Source organism: Monoraphidium neglectum (genome assembly GCF_000611645.1).
Source record: "Monoraphidium neglectum strain SAG 48.87 unplaced genomic scaffold scaffold00301, whole genome shotgun sequence".
Classification (NCBI taxonomy): domain Eukaryota; kingdom Viridiplantae; phylum Chlorophyta; class Chlorophyceae; order Sphaeropleales; family Selenastraceae; genus Monoraphidium; species Monoraphidium neglectum.
In genome coordinates this window covers 9066-21113 of record NW_014013327.1, presented here as the reverse complement: position 1 = coordinate 21113, position 12048 = coordinate 9066, and the positions used below count along the sequence as shown (strand labels likewise).

Genomic DNA, 12048 nt, shown 5'->3' with positions numbered 1-12048 from the left:
GGCGGCACGCGGACGAGGCGCAGGGCGAGCGGCGGCGGGCGGCCGCTGCAGAGGAGCGTGCCAGCGTGGCGGAGTCGACGGTGGCGGAGCTGGTGGCACAGCTGGCGGCGGCCCAGCAGGACGCGCAGGCTGAGCGCGAGGCCAGGCGGGCTGCCGAGGCCGCGGCGTGCGAGGTGCGCAGCTTTTCAGCGCAGCGGGAGGAGGTGCGTGCGGCGGAGCTGATGAGGCGTGTGAGGGACGGGGTTGCGGCGGAGGCGGAGGCGTCACAGCAAGAGCAGGCGCCTATGGCGGCGCAGATCAGCAGGATTGACAGTTCGACCCCAAACACGGCTGCTCCACAGGTGCAGCCGACAATGGGGGGGCGTTTGCGGGGGGTGTCAATCGGCCCCATGGGGCCGAACGACCACAGCCCCCAGCCCGGGACGCCTGTGGCCATGCCCGGCATGGGCGCCCGCAGCCTGCGCCGCAGCAGCATCGGATCTTTGAGCGGCGGCAGCGGTGGAGGCCCCAGCTCCATCGTGCGGCCCCTTGAGCTGAGGGCGGCAACTCCGCTGCACCTCGAGAGCTTTGGGGCGCGCGGCAGCGAAGTTGGAGCAGAGGGCGAGGAGGACGAGGAGCAGCAGCAGCAGCAGCAGGAGCAGCAACAGCCTGGTGGCGATGCGGCCCAAGTAGTTACCGCACGCGCCAGCGGCGGGCGCCGCAGCGGGTGGGCCAGGGCGGTGGTGGGGCTGGCAGTTGTGGCGGCGGGCGGGCTGCTGGCGGCAGGCAGGGCAGCGCAGCGCCGCAGCAGGGGGTGATGCACCGGCATGAATTGCTACATTAGATCAGCTTTGCTGGCATGCGGTTTTCTGCGGCGGCGCTTTGCCCGCCCACTGCCGGCCCAGCACGTGTTTTAGCGGCCGTGGCAGCCAGCTCCTCCTTACCTGGTTTCTGTGACTGGGCCAGGCAAATGGAAAATGCGCTGGAGGATGCGAACGCTCTGCATCTGTTGCACGCTTGCATGGTTGTCGCACACCATGCGGATGATGGGCGCGGGGCGCGACGGCCGGGCGAGTGCCTGATGGTGCACAAACCCCCGTGATAGCCCTGTGTTCAGCGCGCTTCAGGCAATCACGCTGTACACCGCTTCACATTGCATCCGCGCGCGGGGCGCGATGGCCGGGTGAGCGCCTCAGGCGCCACCACCCCGGTGATAGCCCCACGTCTTGCGCGCTGCAGGCAGGTTGCGCAGCACTGCATCCACACAGTGTAATTTGTTGTCGGTCATGCTAACCGATGGGCAGCTGTTTGAGGCTGTTGGTTGAATGTGGCGGTGCTGGTCATGCCAGGGCAGGTCAAACTCTGCGCACAGTGCCGGGGTGGGGTTGGTGTGACCAGGGTGTGACGAGGCCACGGTAGCAGCTGGCAGGCGTGCACTGCTCGCAGGAGTTTGGCGGGTATTTTCCGTCCAGAAATGCCTCCCAGAACGTGCTTTCGCAATTCTGATGTAGGTTATCTGACGCATTGCAAACAGTGACGACTGCCATAGATCCCGACGCGGCGATCTGAGCTGTTGCACTGTCTAGATTTCTTGAAGCAGTGGCAGAGGTGTATAAGCAACGTCTTTCATTGAGCGCAAGACAATCATTGGCACAAGCCCCGCTGGCAAAAAGTCTTTTGTAGACTGCTGCGCCAATTAGGGCAAGATGCTGGCGCAGCAGCAGCTTATGAGACCAAATAGATTATCAGGTGAAGCAGCCGGCTGATGGTGGTGTCACGCTGCCGCAGCTCGCCTCCCAACACATTGGGCCGCCGCTCTCCGCGTGCCGCTGGCAGCCAACGGGCTGCCTTCATTGACGCATAACTTTCTTGCGTGGCGTCCCTTACAACGTGAGGCTGCTGACACCAAACATATATGCTGTTTACGCTGGTGCGCGTTGGCAGGTCCAAACCGGAACTGCGCCGCTGGGGCGCTGAATTCTGGTCGCCCAACCCATGCAGCGGCAGCCGGCCGGTTGCAGCGCGCACGCCGTGCGAAGCCATTCGTAGCAGCGCCCCCAGCGGCGGCGCCGTGGTTGGCAGATGAGCCGTCATGCAGCGGCAGCAGCTGCGGCAGCGGCGTGGCGGCGTGCAGTACGTCCCTCGCCATCGCTGTCTCACAAACGAGCAGAGGCCTGGCCTCCGGCCTGCGCGCCATCGCTGCGCCCCCGACCGGCCCTGCCGTTCACCACCCGCGCCGTGGCGTCCTGGCCGCGGCGTCCAAGGGCGGCAGCGGGGGCGGCGGCAAGCCTGGCGGCAGCGGCAAACCCAGTGGCGGCGGCGGCGGCTCAAAGCAGGGCGGCAAGAAGAAGGGGGGCGAGGAGGATAAGGCCGACCCCAACAAGGCCGATTTCTCAGCCTATTGGTCCCTCCGCTTCAGGGAGTTCTTCAGCGGGCGGCGGCAGTACCTAGAGCTGTCTCGCAAGCGGCAGGAGCCGCCGGAGATCGTTCAGAAGGTGGACGCGCAGATCGAAGAGCAGCAGGAGCGGCTGGAGGAGGCGACGCAGTTGAAGCGGTGCGCACGCGTCCGCAGCAGGGGGAGGGGCTGCATGGGCGCGGGCGCTGAGGCTGAGGGGAGTAGGGGGATGCTGCTGCTTTGCTCACGCAGTCTCAGCGGCGAGCGGTTGCCGAGGCAGGGGGCTGCCGGCCCCGATTTGCTTGGAGGGCCCGCCTCGTCTTGCTGCCCTCTTGCTTGGAGACCCTAAAGCCTCACCGCACGCCTCGCCCTCGCCTGCGCCGCCCCGACCGCCGCAGCGACGTCAAGCGGGCGCGCTACGAGGCGGAGGTGCTCGCTGAGGCCCAGGCGCTGGCCGAGGTCATCAACCCGACGGATGAGGAGCTCGCCGCCGCCCGCCGCGCCGCCGCGGACGGCTTGCTGCCCAGCAGCGTCGAGCGCATGCAGTCCGACCTGGACGCCGCGCGCGCGCACCTGCAGTCGCCGGGCGTGAAGGTCGCCGCGATCACCGCGCTGCAGCTGCGCGCGGCGGCGCGCGCCGTGGCCATGGCGCCGCTGGCCGTCCCCGCCGCGCTGCTGGCGCGGTGGCGGGCGCTGTTCGCGGACCGGCGCTACGAGACGTTCTTGCTGGCGGAGGGCGAGCGCGTGTGGTACTGGCGCAACCGGATGGAGAACGAGCGGTGGTTCTGGGAGGTCTTCATCGTTGACCGCGTGCTCATCCCCGCGCTGTGGATCCTGGGGTACCTTTTCCTGGTGCCCAACAACATCATCTGGGCGGTGGTGGTGCCCTTTGTGACGCTGTACTGGCAGGACGGCAAGCTGCCCAGCCCGCGCAACATGGAGTGGTGGCTGATCATGATCTTTGGGTTCTACGGGAAGTGCTGGCACCACGTGGTCTGGCTGCTAAGCGTGCTGCTGCAGTGGTGGTGATGCGCGGGGCCCGCTCCAGCGTGCGTGCTGCTCGGGTCTTGCGCAATGCTTTGCGCCGCTTTATCCTTATGTAATACAGGAGATGCAGCGACGTATGCCCGTGCCTGCTGGCAGAGGGAAGAGCCGGTGGGTGGGCCCGGGGGGGGGGGGGGGGTGGTCAATGGCCTGGTGTGAGGCAAGCCCGGGCAAGATGAGGGGGACGGTGAGCCTGCAGTGTGTATGGAGGGGTAGCACACAGACTACCTGACAACCCGCAAGAACACATCTGAGAGTGCACGGCGCACATCGGCGGCGCACGTTCACACCTGCCCAGCCACCTCCCGCAACTAAAAAGAGCTCCAGCTGCAGCAAGCTAGGTCAGCATCTGACCAGCTCGCCCCATTGACGCCACCTGCTCAAGAGGCTTTTGTTTGAAGCTAAGAAATAGTCATACGATATCGTGCCGCGATAAATAGACGGCCCGCAGATCACGAGCAGCCATGTCGCGGCGGGAGGAGGTACTAGCGGCAGAGGTAGGCTTCGAAGATATATGATTTGCATTGAAGCAGTAAAGGGGTAGCAGTGGGCCAGTACGAGACCCGTCATTGGGACCCCGCGATGCAAGATCTGGGTGTCCTCCATACCCAGTATGCATTCCTGCAATGTGAATGATGATTGACCGATTCTTTGCGCAGGCATCTGGCGATGATGAGTATGAGGAGGAGTTTGAGGATGAGTTTGAGGACGACCAAGGCGATGAGGAGGCCGAGGGAGGGGCTTATCCCAGTCCAGATGGCGAGGAGGATCCCGTAGAGGGCTCAGGGGACGACTCGGGCAGCATCGACGTCGGCGGCGGCAAGGCAGGCAGCGGCAAAGGTGCGGGCGGCGCTTGGCGGCTGCTGCGTTGAATGAGATGGGGCCAATACTACAGCCATTGCTGACCGTTCAAGCAGCATGCTTGTCTCAATCATAGGAGGCATAATCGGAACGCGGTTGCATTTGCCATTGTATGGGAGGAAGAAAGCGCATGCGTGCCAGTTGGTGCACCTGCCTGCTCATCAGCACTGCCCGTTTGTCCTTTATCGCGCCTGCACAGCGCGGCGGCGGGTGAACCCCTTGGCGCTGCTGGGGAGCTTGCGACCGAGCAACTTAGCCAAGGCGCTGCAGGCGCAGCGGCAGAATCTGCAGCGGCTGGTGTGGCGGCTGGAGGACGCGAGCGTTTTCACCGCCAAGTTCGCCTCCAGGGCACTGCTCAAGGCCGCCCGGCCAGCGCTCGTGTGTGAGCGCCCGAGCAGGGGTGGCGAGGGGTTGAGGTTACCCATGACGGGCTGGCAGGCTGGTGCCAGTGGCAGGGGAAGCTTCCACACCGCTTCAGCACCTGGGCAGCAGCTGGGCAAGGTCAGCATTGAGCAGGCACTGCGTCGCCGACTCAGCTGGCAATCCACGCCCCTCCCTGTCTGCACGCCTGCCGCCTCCCTCCACCCCCTCCCTCGCCCCTGTTCCGCCCTCACCTGACCGTTCCCCCAAAGGGCTCATCGTGTCTCGCGCCATGCGCACGCTGGAGGTCTCTCGCGACCCCCACATCCGCATGCTGCGCCAGCCGGCCCACAAGCAAATCGATTACTATTACAGCCAGCTGCTGGGCAAGGACTGGGAGAAGCAGCTGGAGCAGGTGCGAGCATGAAGAGAGCTTTAATTGCTGAGGGATGGGTACAGGGAAAGCGGCTGTGTGCCCGCTCCCTTGCGACGCGTGCAACGGAGAGGCGAGCAGGTGCAGCTGTCCGGATCGTCAGGCGTGCAGCTGCCAAGTTCCGTAGGGTGGCTGTGTGGCGCCGCATGCGTAGCCAGTGCCCCGGCGGCCGATGGGCGCCCACGGCCCAGCGCCCGGCGCAAGTCGCGGCCGGAGCTGCGGCGCAGCAGCGGGCGCGCGCGTTGACGCGCGCGGTACACCCCCGACCGCCCCACTTGACGGCGCGCCCTTGCTGCCGCGGGCCCGCCAGGACCTTCTTGATGCCGTGCGCGAGGTGGACGAGGGCTACATCACCGACGAGGTCGTGAAGGAGAAGCGCCGCCTGGCGGCCGTGATGCTGCGCCGCATGGAGGTGGAGGAGTGGGACAAGGAGCGCATGCGCCACTTCTACTACGGCCTCTACGGCATGGGCCCCTGGTACTGGGACATGGAGGAGCGCCTGCACAACCCCTTCTTCACGGGGGCGCGCGGCTGGAACGGGCCCATCGAGAGCTGGGTGGGCGAGAACCGCACGTACGGCGGCGACGCGGCGGCGGAGGACGTCGACTTCAGGGAGCTGGCGCTGGAGGCGATCGGCAAGGCGCGCGGCCGCGGGGTCGGCGGCGCGGCGCGCGCGCGCGCACTGGCGCGCGAGGAGCTGCGGGGCGCGGACGCGGTGCTAGGCAGCAGGCTGTTTGAGGGCGTGGTGGACCGCGCGGCGGCGCGGGGGGCGCTGGAGGACGCGCAGGGGCGGCAGCACGCAGAGGCGGCGTGACGGGGCGAGGCGGAGGCGGGGGCGCACACCGCCCCAGGGGAAAGGAGCGACGGCGGGGCGTGTGTCGCCGCTGGCCCCTGCACGGGCGGACGCCCTCTGATCTTCTGCAAGTGGTCGATAGCAGGCTGGATTTTGGTGCACGACCATGCTTCTCATGTTGTAATCAGTGAGGAAGAAACCGAGGAGTGACATGTGCCTGGATCGCAGTCCATGGGGTGACCAAGAACGATGGGCGACAAGCGGGCGGCATACGATGGCGCTTGCAACACCACTTGGTGACAGAATACGCTTGACACGGGAGAATGAAGTGCGTTCCTTATCAGCAAGCACGGGGTGTACCGGGTGTCCAAACCCCCTTGATACACCCACCAGAGCCTCTCAGTCTCTTTCGGGAAATACCCCACCCGAGAACCCATGATCATACATGATGCGTGTAGCATCACATACCATCGATCAGTCAATGTGAACCACGAATTGTGCCTGGCTATTCGCGCTGTGTCGGCCGCTGTCGGCCGTCAAGGGTGCTGCTGCTCATGCAGGCAGACCAATTCCACGGCACCCATTCGCCCCGACCCCAACAAGGGGCGCAGCTTGGCATGCAACTGGAATTCGAAAGCTCTTAACTCCCATCACACGCAGTTGGCGCTCAACTTCAGCACATTTTGAGGATAGGATTCAAACAATTCGCAGGGCAGGAAAAGCGGCAGACCCGTCCACAACTTCGATAGGTTCTGCGGATGTACAAAAATTACTATGCAAAATCATGCTGCAACAGCCGCGTATATCACCATTCAGCGTCCGTGTCACTTAGTGTCGTCCGAGTGACAGCGAGGCAGCGCGTGCAATCATGTCAACCATTGGGGCATTTATGGAGGGCATCCTGAAGGGTCCCTCAGCAGGTGGGGCCTGGGGCCTGCCCTTGCAACGCGGATGTCCTGACGAGTTGAATGCATGGCGCTGAAAATCGTCACCCTACCGTCCTCGCAGCTCCCCCTCCTAAGCCGGAGAAGCCGTGGTATAAGCGCTCTGAAGTGCAGGCCGGCGGCGGCGCGGCCGCGGGCGGCGTCCTGGCGGTGGCGCTGGCCGCGGCACTGCTGAAGATTGCCCGCAAGGGCGGCAAGGGCGGGCAGGGCGGCAGCAAGCACAACAGGACAGCGGCTGACAAGCTCGCGCCTACACTGACCTCCAACACAGCTGCAGCCGCGGCGCAGGTCGAGAAAGCGGCTCCCTCGCCTGCGGGCGCTGTGTCCCAGGTAGCAGTCGGCGCGTCCCAGGCCCCGAGCAAGGCGGCCGCGGCGATCGATGCAAACAAGGCTGCCGCCGCCGCTCCGGCTGCTGCTGCCAAGCCTGCCGCAACCTTCGCAGAACAGGCCTCGGCCGACCCTGAGGCGGCCAAGGACGCGGCAGCATCTGCCGCAAAGGACACGGCCTCCAAGAGCAAGCAGGCATTCAACAGCAAGGCGCTCACCGGCAGCTTCATGCGCGCCTTTTCCAAGAAGGGCGCCGCCGCCGATGACGCTGCTGGCGCGGCGGCCGGCCGTGTGGGCGCACCGGCGGCGGCGGCGACGGCAACGGCGGCGCAGGGGCAGGCGACCGGCGCGTCCGCAGCCGCGGGCACACTGAGCAGCCGCCTGGGACGCGTGCTTTCCAAGCGCGGCCAGCCCGCCGTGTAAGGCTGCTGGCTCGCAGCATTCCTCATTGGCGTGGACAGGGCCTTTCATTGCTCGCGATGCTACCCGCATCACGCCGGACGCGCCATCGGCCCGACGGCTGTCAGCTCGCTGCAGGGCCAGGCTCGCCGACCGTGTGCGTCGATTGCACGAGGCCACGATCACCTTTGAGGCGTACAGCCGTCTGCTTGAAGCGCAGCCAGGCCTCATTTGGAGCGTCGACATGAGCCGCTGCTTTGTACATTGGGGACTAGAGCGTTGCCGTGCATGGTATCTGCACGGGGTCTGGCACAGGCACAATTGCACTGTGACGATCAGAAAGGGTGTGAGAAGCGGGCGTTCTGCCCGATGGCACGACGGCGCTTGTGCGCGGGCTGCGGCCGCAGGTGCATGAGCAGCACGCGGGCAGCAGCCTGCGGCGCAGCCCGCCAAGGGCCCTATAAGTGGCGATGACGAGTGTTCGCCAGGGTTTTCAGACGGTTGATATGACGATGCAGCTGTGCGCTGCCTACCTGGGACGGGTGAAAGACGGGCGGTCAATAACCGACGAGCGGGAGGGCCTCAACAACCAATTACCCTACACTGTGGCTATGCGCGCATTTGTGCAACGCGCTCCTGTCCGGAATTGCTTCCTTGCGCCACATCCACAAGCATCACCGCCCTGATTTTCCAATGACAGATTTGCGCCGGCTGACACCCGATTGTGGCTGTGCGACTCGTCCTCTTTGCTGCTGCGGCCCCACACTGGTCACAAAGTACGCACACGTGGCTGCACCCCTCACTAGCACCGCTCCTGGACGCATCACTGGTCGCTTACTCCATCTACCCTGCACCCCCTGCACCTTCCACTCCTTACGCATGCATCCTGTGTTTTGTGGTGCAGTAACCTGAATAGTAAGTTCGCAAACAGAGCTGTTGCAATCACAGTTGTGGCGATGTTGATTGGGAGCGTTTATAGCGCGGCAATTGGATACCGTACTAGCTCACCAACCATGAACCTGCCCGCGTCAATCAAGGCCTGCTTGGAGGCTGTCACCATGGTGCTGAGCAGCCTGTCATGGCCTACAGAGCAAGACTTTTCAGCGGCATAGGGGTTGCACACAGGGCAAGACGTCATGGCTTGTGCTGGCGCAGGATACCAACAAAAGCGTCTTGGGCGCAGCGCCAGCGGTTTCAGGGTTATTGAGACCTTTGACCGCAATACTGCGGCCATTCCGACGTAGAGAAACTTTTAATATGTGCATGAGTGATGGCGGCGTCACATCTGTGTACCAACCACAAGGTGTCTGGTGGCTGGCAGTGCCGGAGACGAGATCTCCGTGACAGCAACAACAGCTTGGTGAAGCCCGACGAAGCAGTGTAAATCTTTTCAAAAGTGTGTATTTTTGCCATCAACGCATTTGACATGGGGGCTTAGCGTGCAGAGGGCGACCGTGACACGCCTTCGCGGCCGGGCGTGCGCTTTGGTGCCGCTGGTCATCTCATGAATGATTATATGGGTTTTTCATACCATGGCCTTCACCATACGGTGGGTGGCACAGCGGCGGAGAAAAGGCGTATCGACCGATGTCGTTTCTCCAGCTCTGCCAGTGCCCGTGAGCTCGTGCACCAGCATGTACGGAAGACTTGCAAGCAAGTCTCTTGTTCTGGCAGCAGCACGGCAGTGGCGCAGCATGACAAGGAGCTGGCTGCGCCGTTGCATCAGGCAAAAGTGTCTGCATCTGCCGTGAAATCGGCACCGGCGCGCAGCGACAACGCGAGCCCAGGACGGCTGCCCACGCACGGAAAGCAGCGCCAGCAGCAGCATGAGCTGCACGCACGCCCCTGTGCGGCCAAGCCACGGCGCCTGCCTGTTGGGCAGCTGGCCCAGCTGATCCGCAACGGCAGCAGGGGTGCCACGCAGGCGTCGATTACGGCTCAGGTGCAGCTGTGCGGCAGCTGGCAGGAGGTTGGGGAGCTGTTTGTGGAGTTTGCTCCGGTGCTGAACCACATCAATGTCACCGCAATGGTGTGCCGGCTCTCCAAGGTGCGCCATTGACCTTGCTCCCAGCATCACCAGCAGCAGCAGGGGCGGCGGCAGCGGCCGCAGCAGCAGCCGCAGCAGCAGTAGCAAGAGCAGCAGCCGCTTGAGGGGCGCGGCGAGCTCAGCCGGTTGAGAGACGCAACACCCACTGCCGCAGACCCTACCTGGGCGCTCGCAAATGGCGCCAGTCGGCCTTCCGGACGGGCAGGATCAGCAACCGCCTGAGCATAGGGGTGGTTGGCGGCACACATGAACGGAGCCCCTCTCAGCCCGACCCCTACCTGACCCTGCGCCCTGTACAACCGCCCATCGGGCCCCAGGTCTGCAACCCGACCGCCATGCACCCGGCGCATCGCGCCGATCTGGCGTGCCTGCTGCGGGAGCTACGCGACATCACCGAGCAGCTTCTGCCCAGCTGCCGCCCCCGGGAGCTCTCCACCATTGCCGCAGGCTTCGCGCGTCTCCGCGCCGCCGACCGGCGGCTGATGCAGCTGCTGCTCGCACGCTGCCCGCTGCGCGCGCTGCGGCCGCAAGAGCTGTCGCAGCTCGCGTGGGCCGTAGCCAAGTCGCAGCACAACCCCGACGCGGCCTGGGTGGAGGAGCTGCTGTCGACGTCGCAGCGGGTGCTGGACTCCACAGCGGCGGACGCCGCTGTGACGGCCGCATGCGGCAGCCGCGCCGGGGCCGCCGGGCCCGCCGGCAAGCAGCAGCAGCCGCGCTGCGCGGGCAGCAGAGGGGCCGGCGCGCCGCGGCCCGTCGTGCTAGGTGAGGAGGGGTTCAAGCCACAGGAACTCTGCAACGTGGCTTGGGCGCTCGCCGTGCTGCAGCGCCGCTGCGCGCTCGTCACGGGCCCCGGCCCCGCCGGCGGCCCCGCGTGCGCGCGCGTGCAGCCGAGCTGGTTCGCTGCGCTGCGGGGCGCCGCCCTCGCGCAGCTGGCCGGCTTCGGGCCGGGCGACGCGGCCATGTGCCTGTGGTCGCTGGCGGCGCTCGGCCATTCGCCGCCAGATGCTTGGCTGGGCGTGTTCGCGGCGCGTGCGGCGGGGCTGGCGCCGCGCATGGAGGAGCCGCACGTTGCGGCGACGCTCTGGGCGGTCAGCAGGATGCGGCGCGCCGCGGGCGGCGCGCCGCTCGGGGCTTGTCTATGCAGCAGCAGCAGTAGCAGCAGCAGTATCAGCACCAGCAGCAGTAGCAACAGCGGGGGCGGCGGCAGCGGCATGCCAGGCATCCCGCCGCTGGGTTCCTCCAGCACCGCTGAGTTCTTACAGACCGGCACGCCTCTGACCAGCAGCAGCGACCACCTTCACGGCCGCGGCACCTCGGGCGAGGCGACGCCGCATGGCGGCGGCGGCGGCGGCACCAGCGGCGACGAGGCCGCGGCGGGCGTGGCTCATCTGGTCGGCGCGCTGCAGGCGCGTGCCTTCTGCCTGCTGCCCGCCATGCGGCGGCCCATGCTCAACGTGACGCTCGCGCTGTCGGCGAGCGCGCGCATGGGGGCGCCGCCGCCCGCGGAACACGTGCACGCGATGCTGCTGCGGGTGCAGGCGCTCCTGGCTTGGGGCGGCGCCGCAGACGGCCACTGGCGCTCGCCAGCAGCGGCGTCGGAGCATGGCCTGGCAGCAGGCCAGCCGGCAGCGGGCGGCGGGGCGGCGGCGAGGCCCGCGGCGGTGGACCGGCTGCGGGAGCACCAGGAGAGCGAGCGGCGGCACACCGCCGCGCGGGAGCGCGTCAGGCAGCGCGGCTGGTCCCCCAGGGACCTCGCCACGGTGGCGTGGGCGCTCGCGGCGCTGGGGTACCGGCCGTCGGACGCCTGGCTGGGTGCTGCAATCGCGTCCGCGTCCGCCGTCCTGCACACGTTCCACAACCGCGAGCTCAGCCTGCTGCTGCACTCGCTCGTGCGCCTGCGCGCCCGCCCGCCCGCCGCATTCGTAGGCGCCGCGGCGCGCGTCTCATTAAGCCACTCGGCGTCGTTCAACGCGCAGAGCGCGGCGCACGTGGTGTGCGCGCTTGCGCGGCTCCGCGCGCCGCGCCGGCCGGGGGCGGGGCAGGCGGCGACGCTGCTGCAGGTCTTCCTGTCGCGCGTGGACGACAGCGTCGAGGGTACAGCGCGGAACGTGGCGGCGGTCGCATACCGGCTGCCCGACCTCATCCGGCCCGCGCGGCTCAAGGCGCTGCCGGAGGGCGCGTGGCCCCGCCACGCGCCCGGCCGGGAGCTGCTCGCGCGACTCGCGTCGGCGGCGCGCGCGCGGCTGAGGGACTGCTCGGCCGCCGACCTGGCGCTGCTCGCGGCGGGGTTTGCGCGGCTGCGGCACCACCCGGGGCAGGAGTGGCTGGAGGCGCACGCGCGGCGCTGCGCGGTGGTTGACGCGCAGTTCAGCGAGCGGGAACGCGCGCGACTAGAGGCTGCACTGGCGGTCATCGCCGCGCTGCCCAAGCCACAAGAGCAAGCCGCCAATGCTGTGGCAGCCCCCC

General features: G+C 66.7%; 4 protein-coding genes across 4 annotated transcripts in view; all 4 read left to right on the top strand.

Moving 5' to 3' along the window:
• Nucleotides 1–3403, top strand: part of MNEG_2619 (hypothetical protein) — a gene marked incomplete at both ends in the record, with an annotated part of 8055 nt that extends 4652 nt beyond the window's left edge. The window contains 2 exons of the mRNA XM_014048908.1: nt 2152–2533; nt 2773–3403. Coding sequence (XP_013904362.1) covers nt 2152–2533; nt 2773–3403 — 1013 coding nt within the window. The remainder of the gene's footprint in view (nt 1–2151; nt 2534–2772) is intronic.
• Nucleotides 3404–4053: 650 nt separating this feature from the next.
• On the top strand, nt 4054–5886 carry MNEG_2618 (hypothetical protein; the record flags this gene model as incomplete). Its single annotated transcript, XM_014048907.1, has 4 exons — nt 4054–4258; nt 4479–4661; nt 4912–5054; nt 5383–5886. 4 exons carry the CDS (start codon nt 4054–4056, stop codon nt 5884–5886), a joined length of 1035 nt encoding a protein of 344 aa, XP_013904361.1.
• An 847-nt stretch (nt 5887–6733) lies between these two features.
• Nucleotides 6734–7559, top strand: MNEG_2617 (hypothetical protein; the record flags this gene model as incomplete). The annotated part of the gene is made up of 2 exons (XM_014048906.1): nt 6734–6785; nt 6874–7559. 2 exons carry the CDS (start codon nt 6734–6736, stop codon nt 7557–7559), a joined length of 738 nt encoding a protein of 245 aa, XP_013904360.1.
• A 2358-nt stretch (nt 7560–9917) lies between these two features.
• MNEG_2616 (hypothetical protein) overlaps nt 9918–12048 on the top strand; it is a gene marked incomplete at both ends in the record, with an annotated part of 3113 nt that continues 982 nt past the window's right edge. Inside the window, one exon of the mRNA XM_014048905.1 lies at nt 9918–12035. Within this exon, the coding sequence (XP_013904359.1) occupies nt 9918–12035 (2118 nt within the window). The remainder of the gene's footprint in view (nt 12036–12048) is intronic.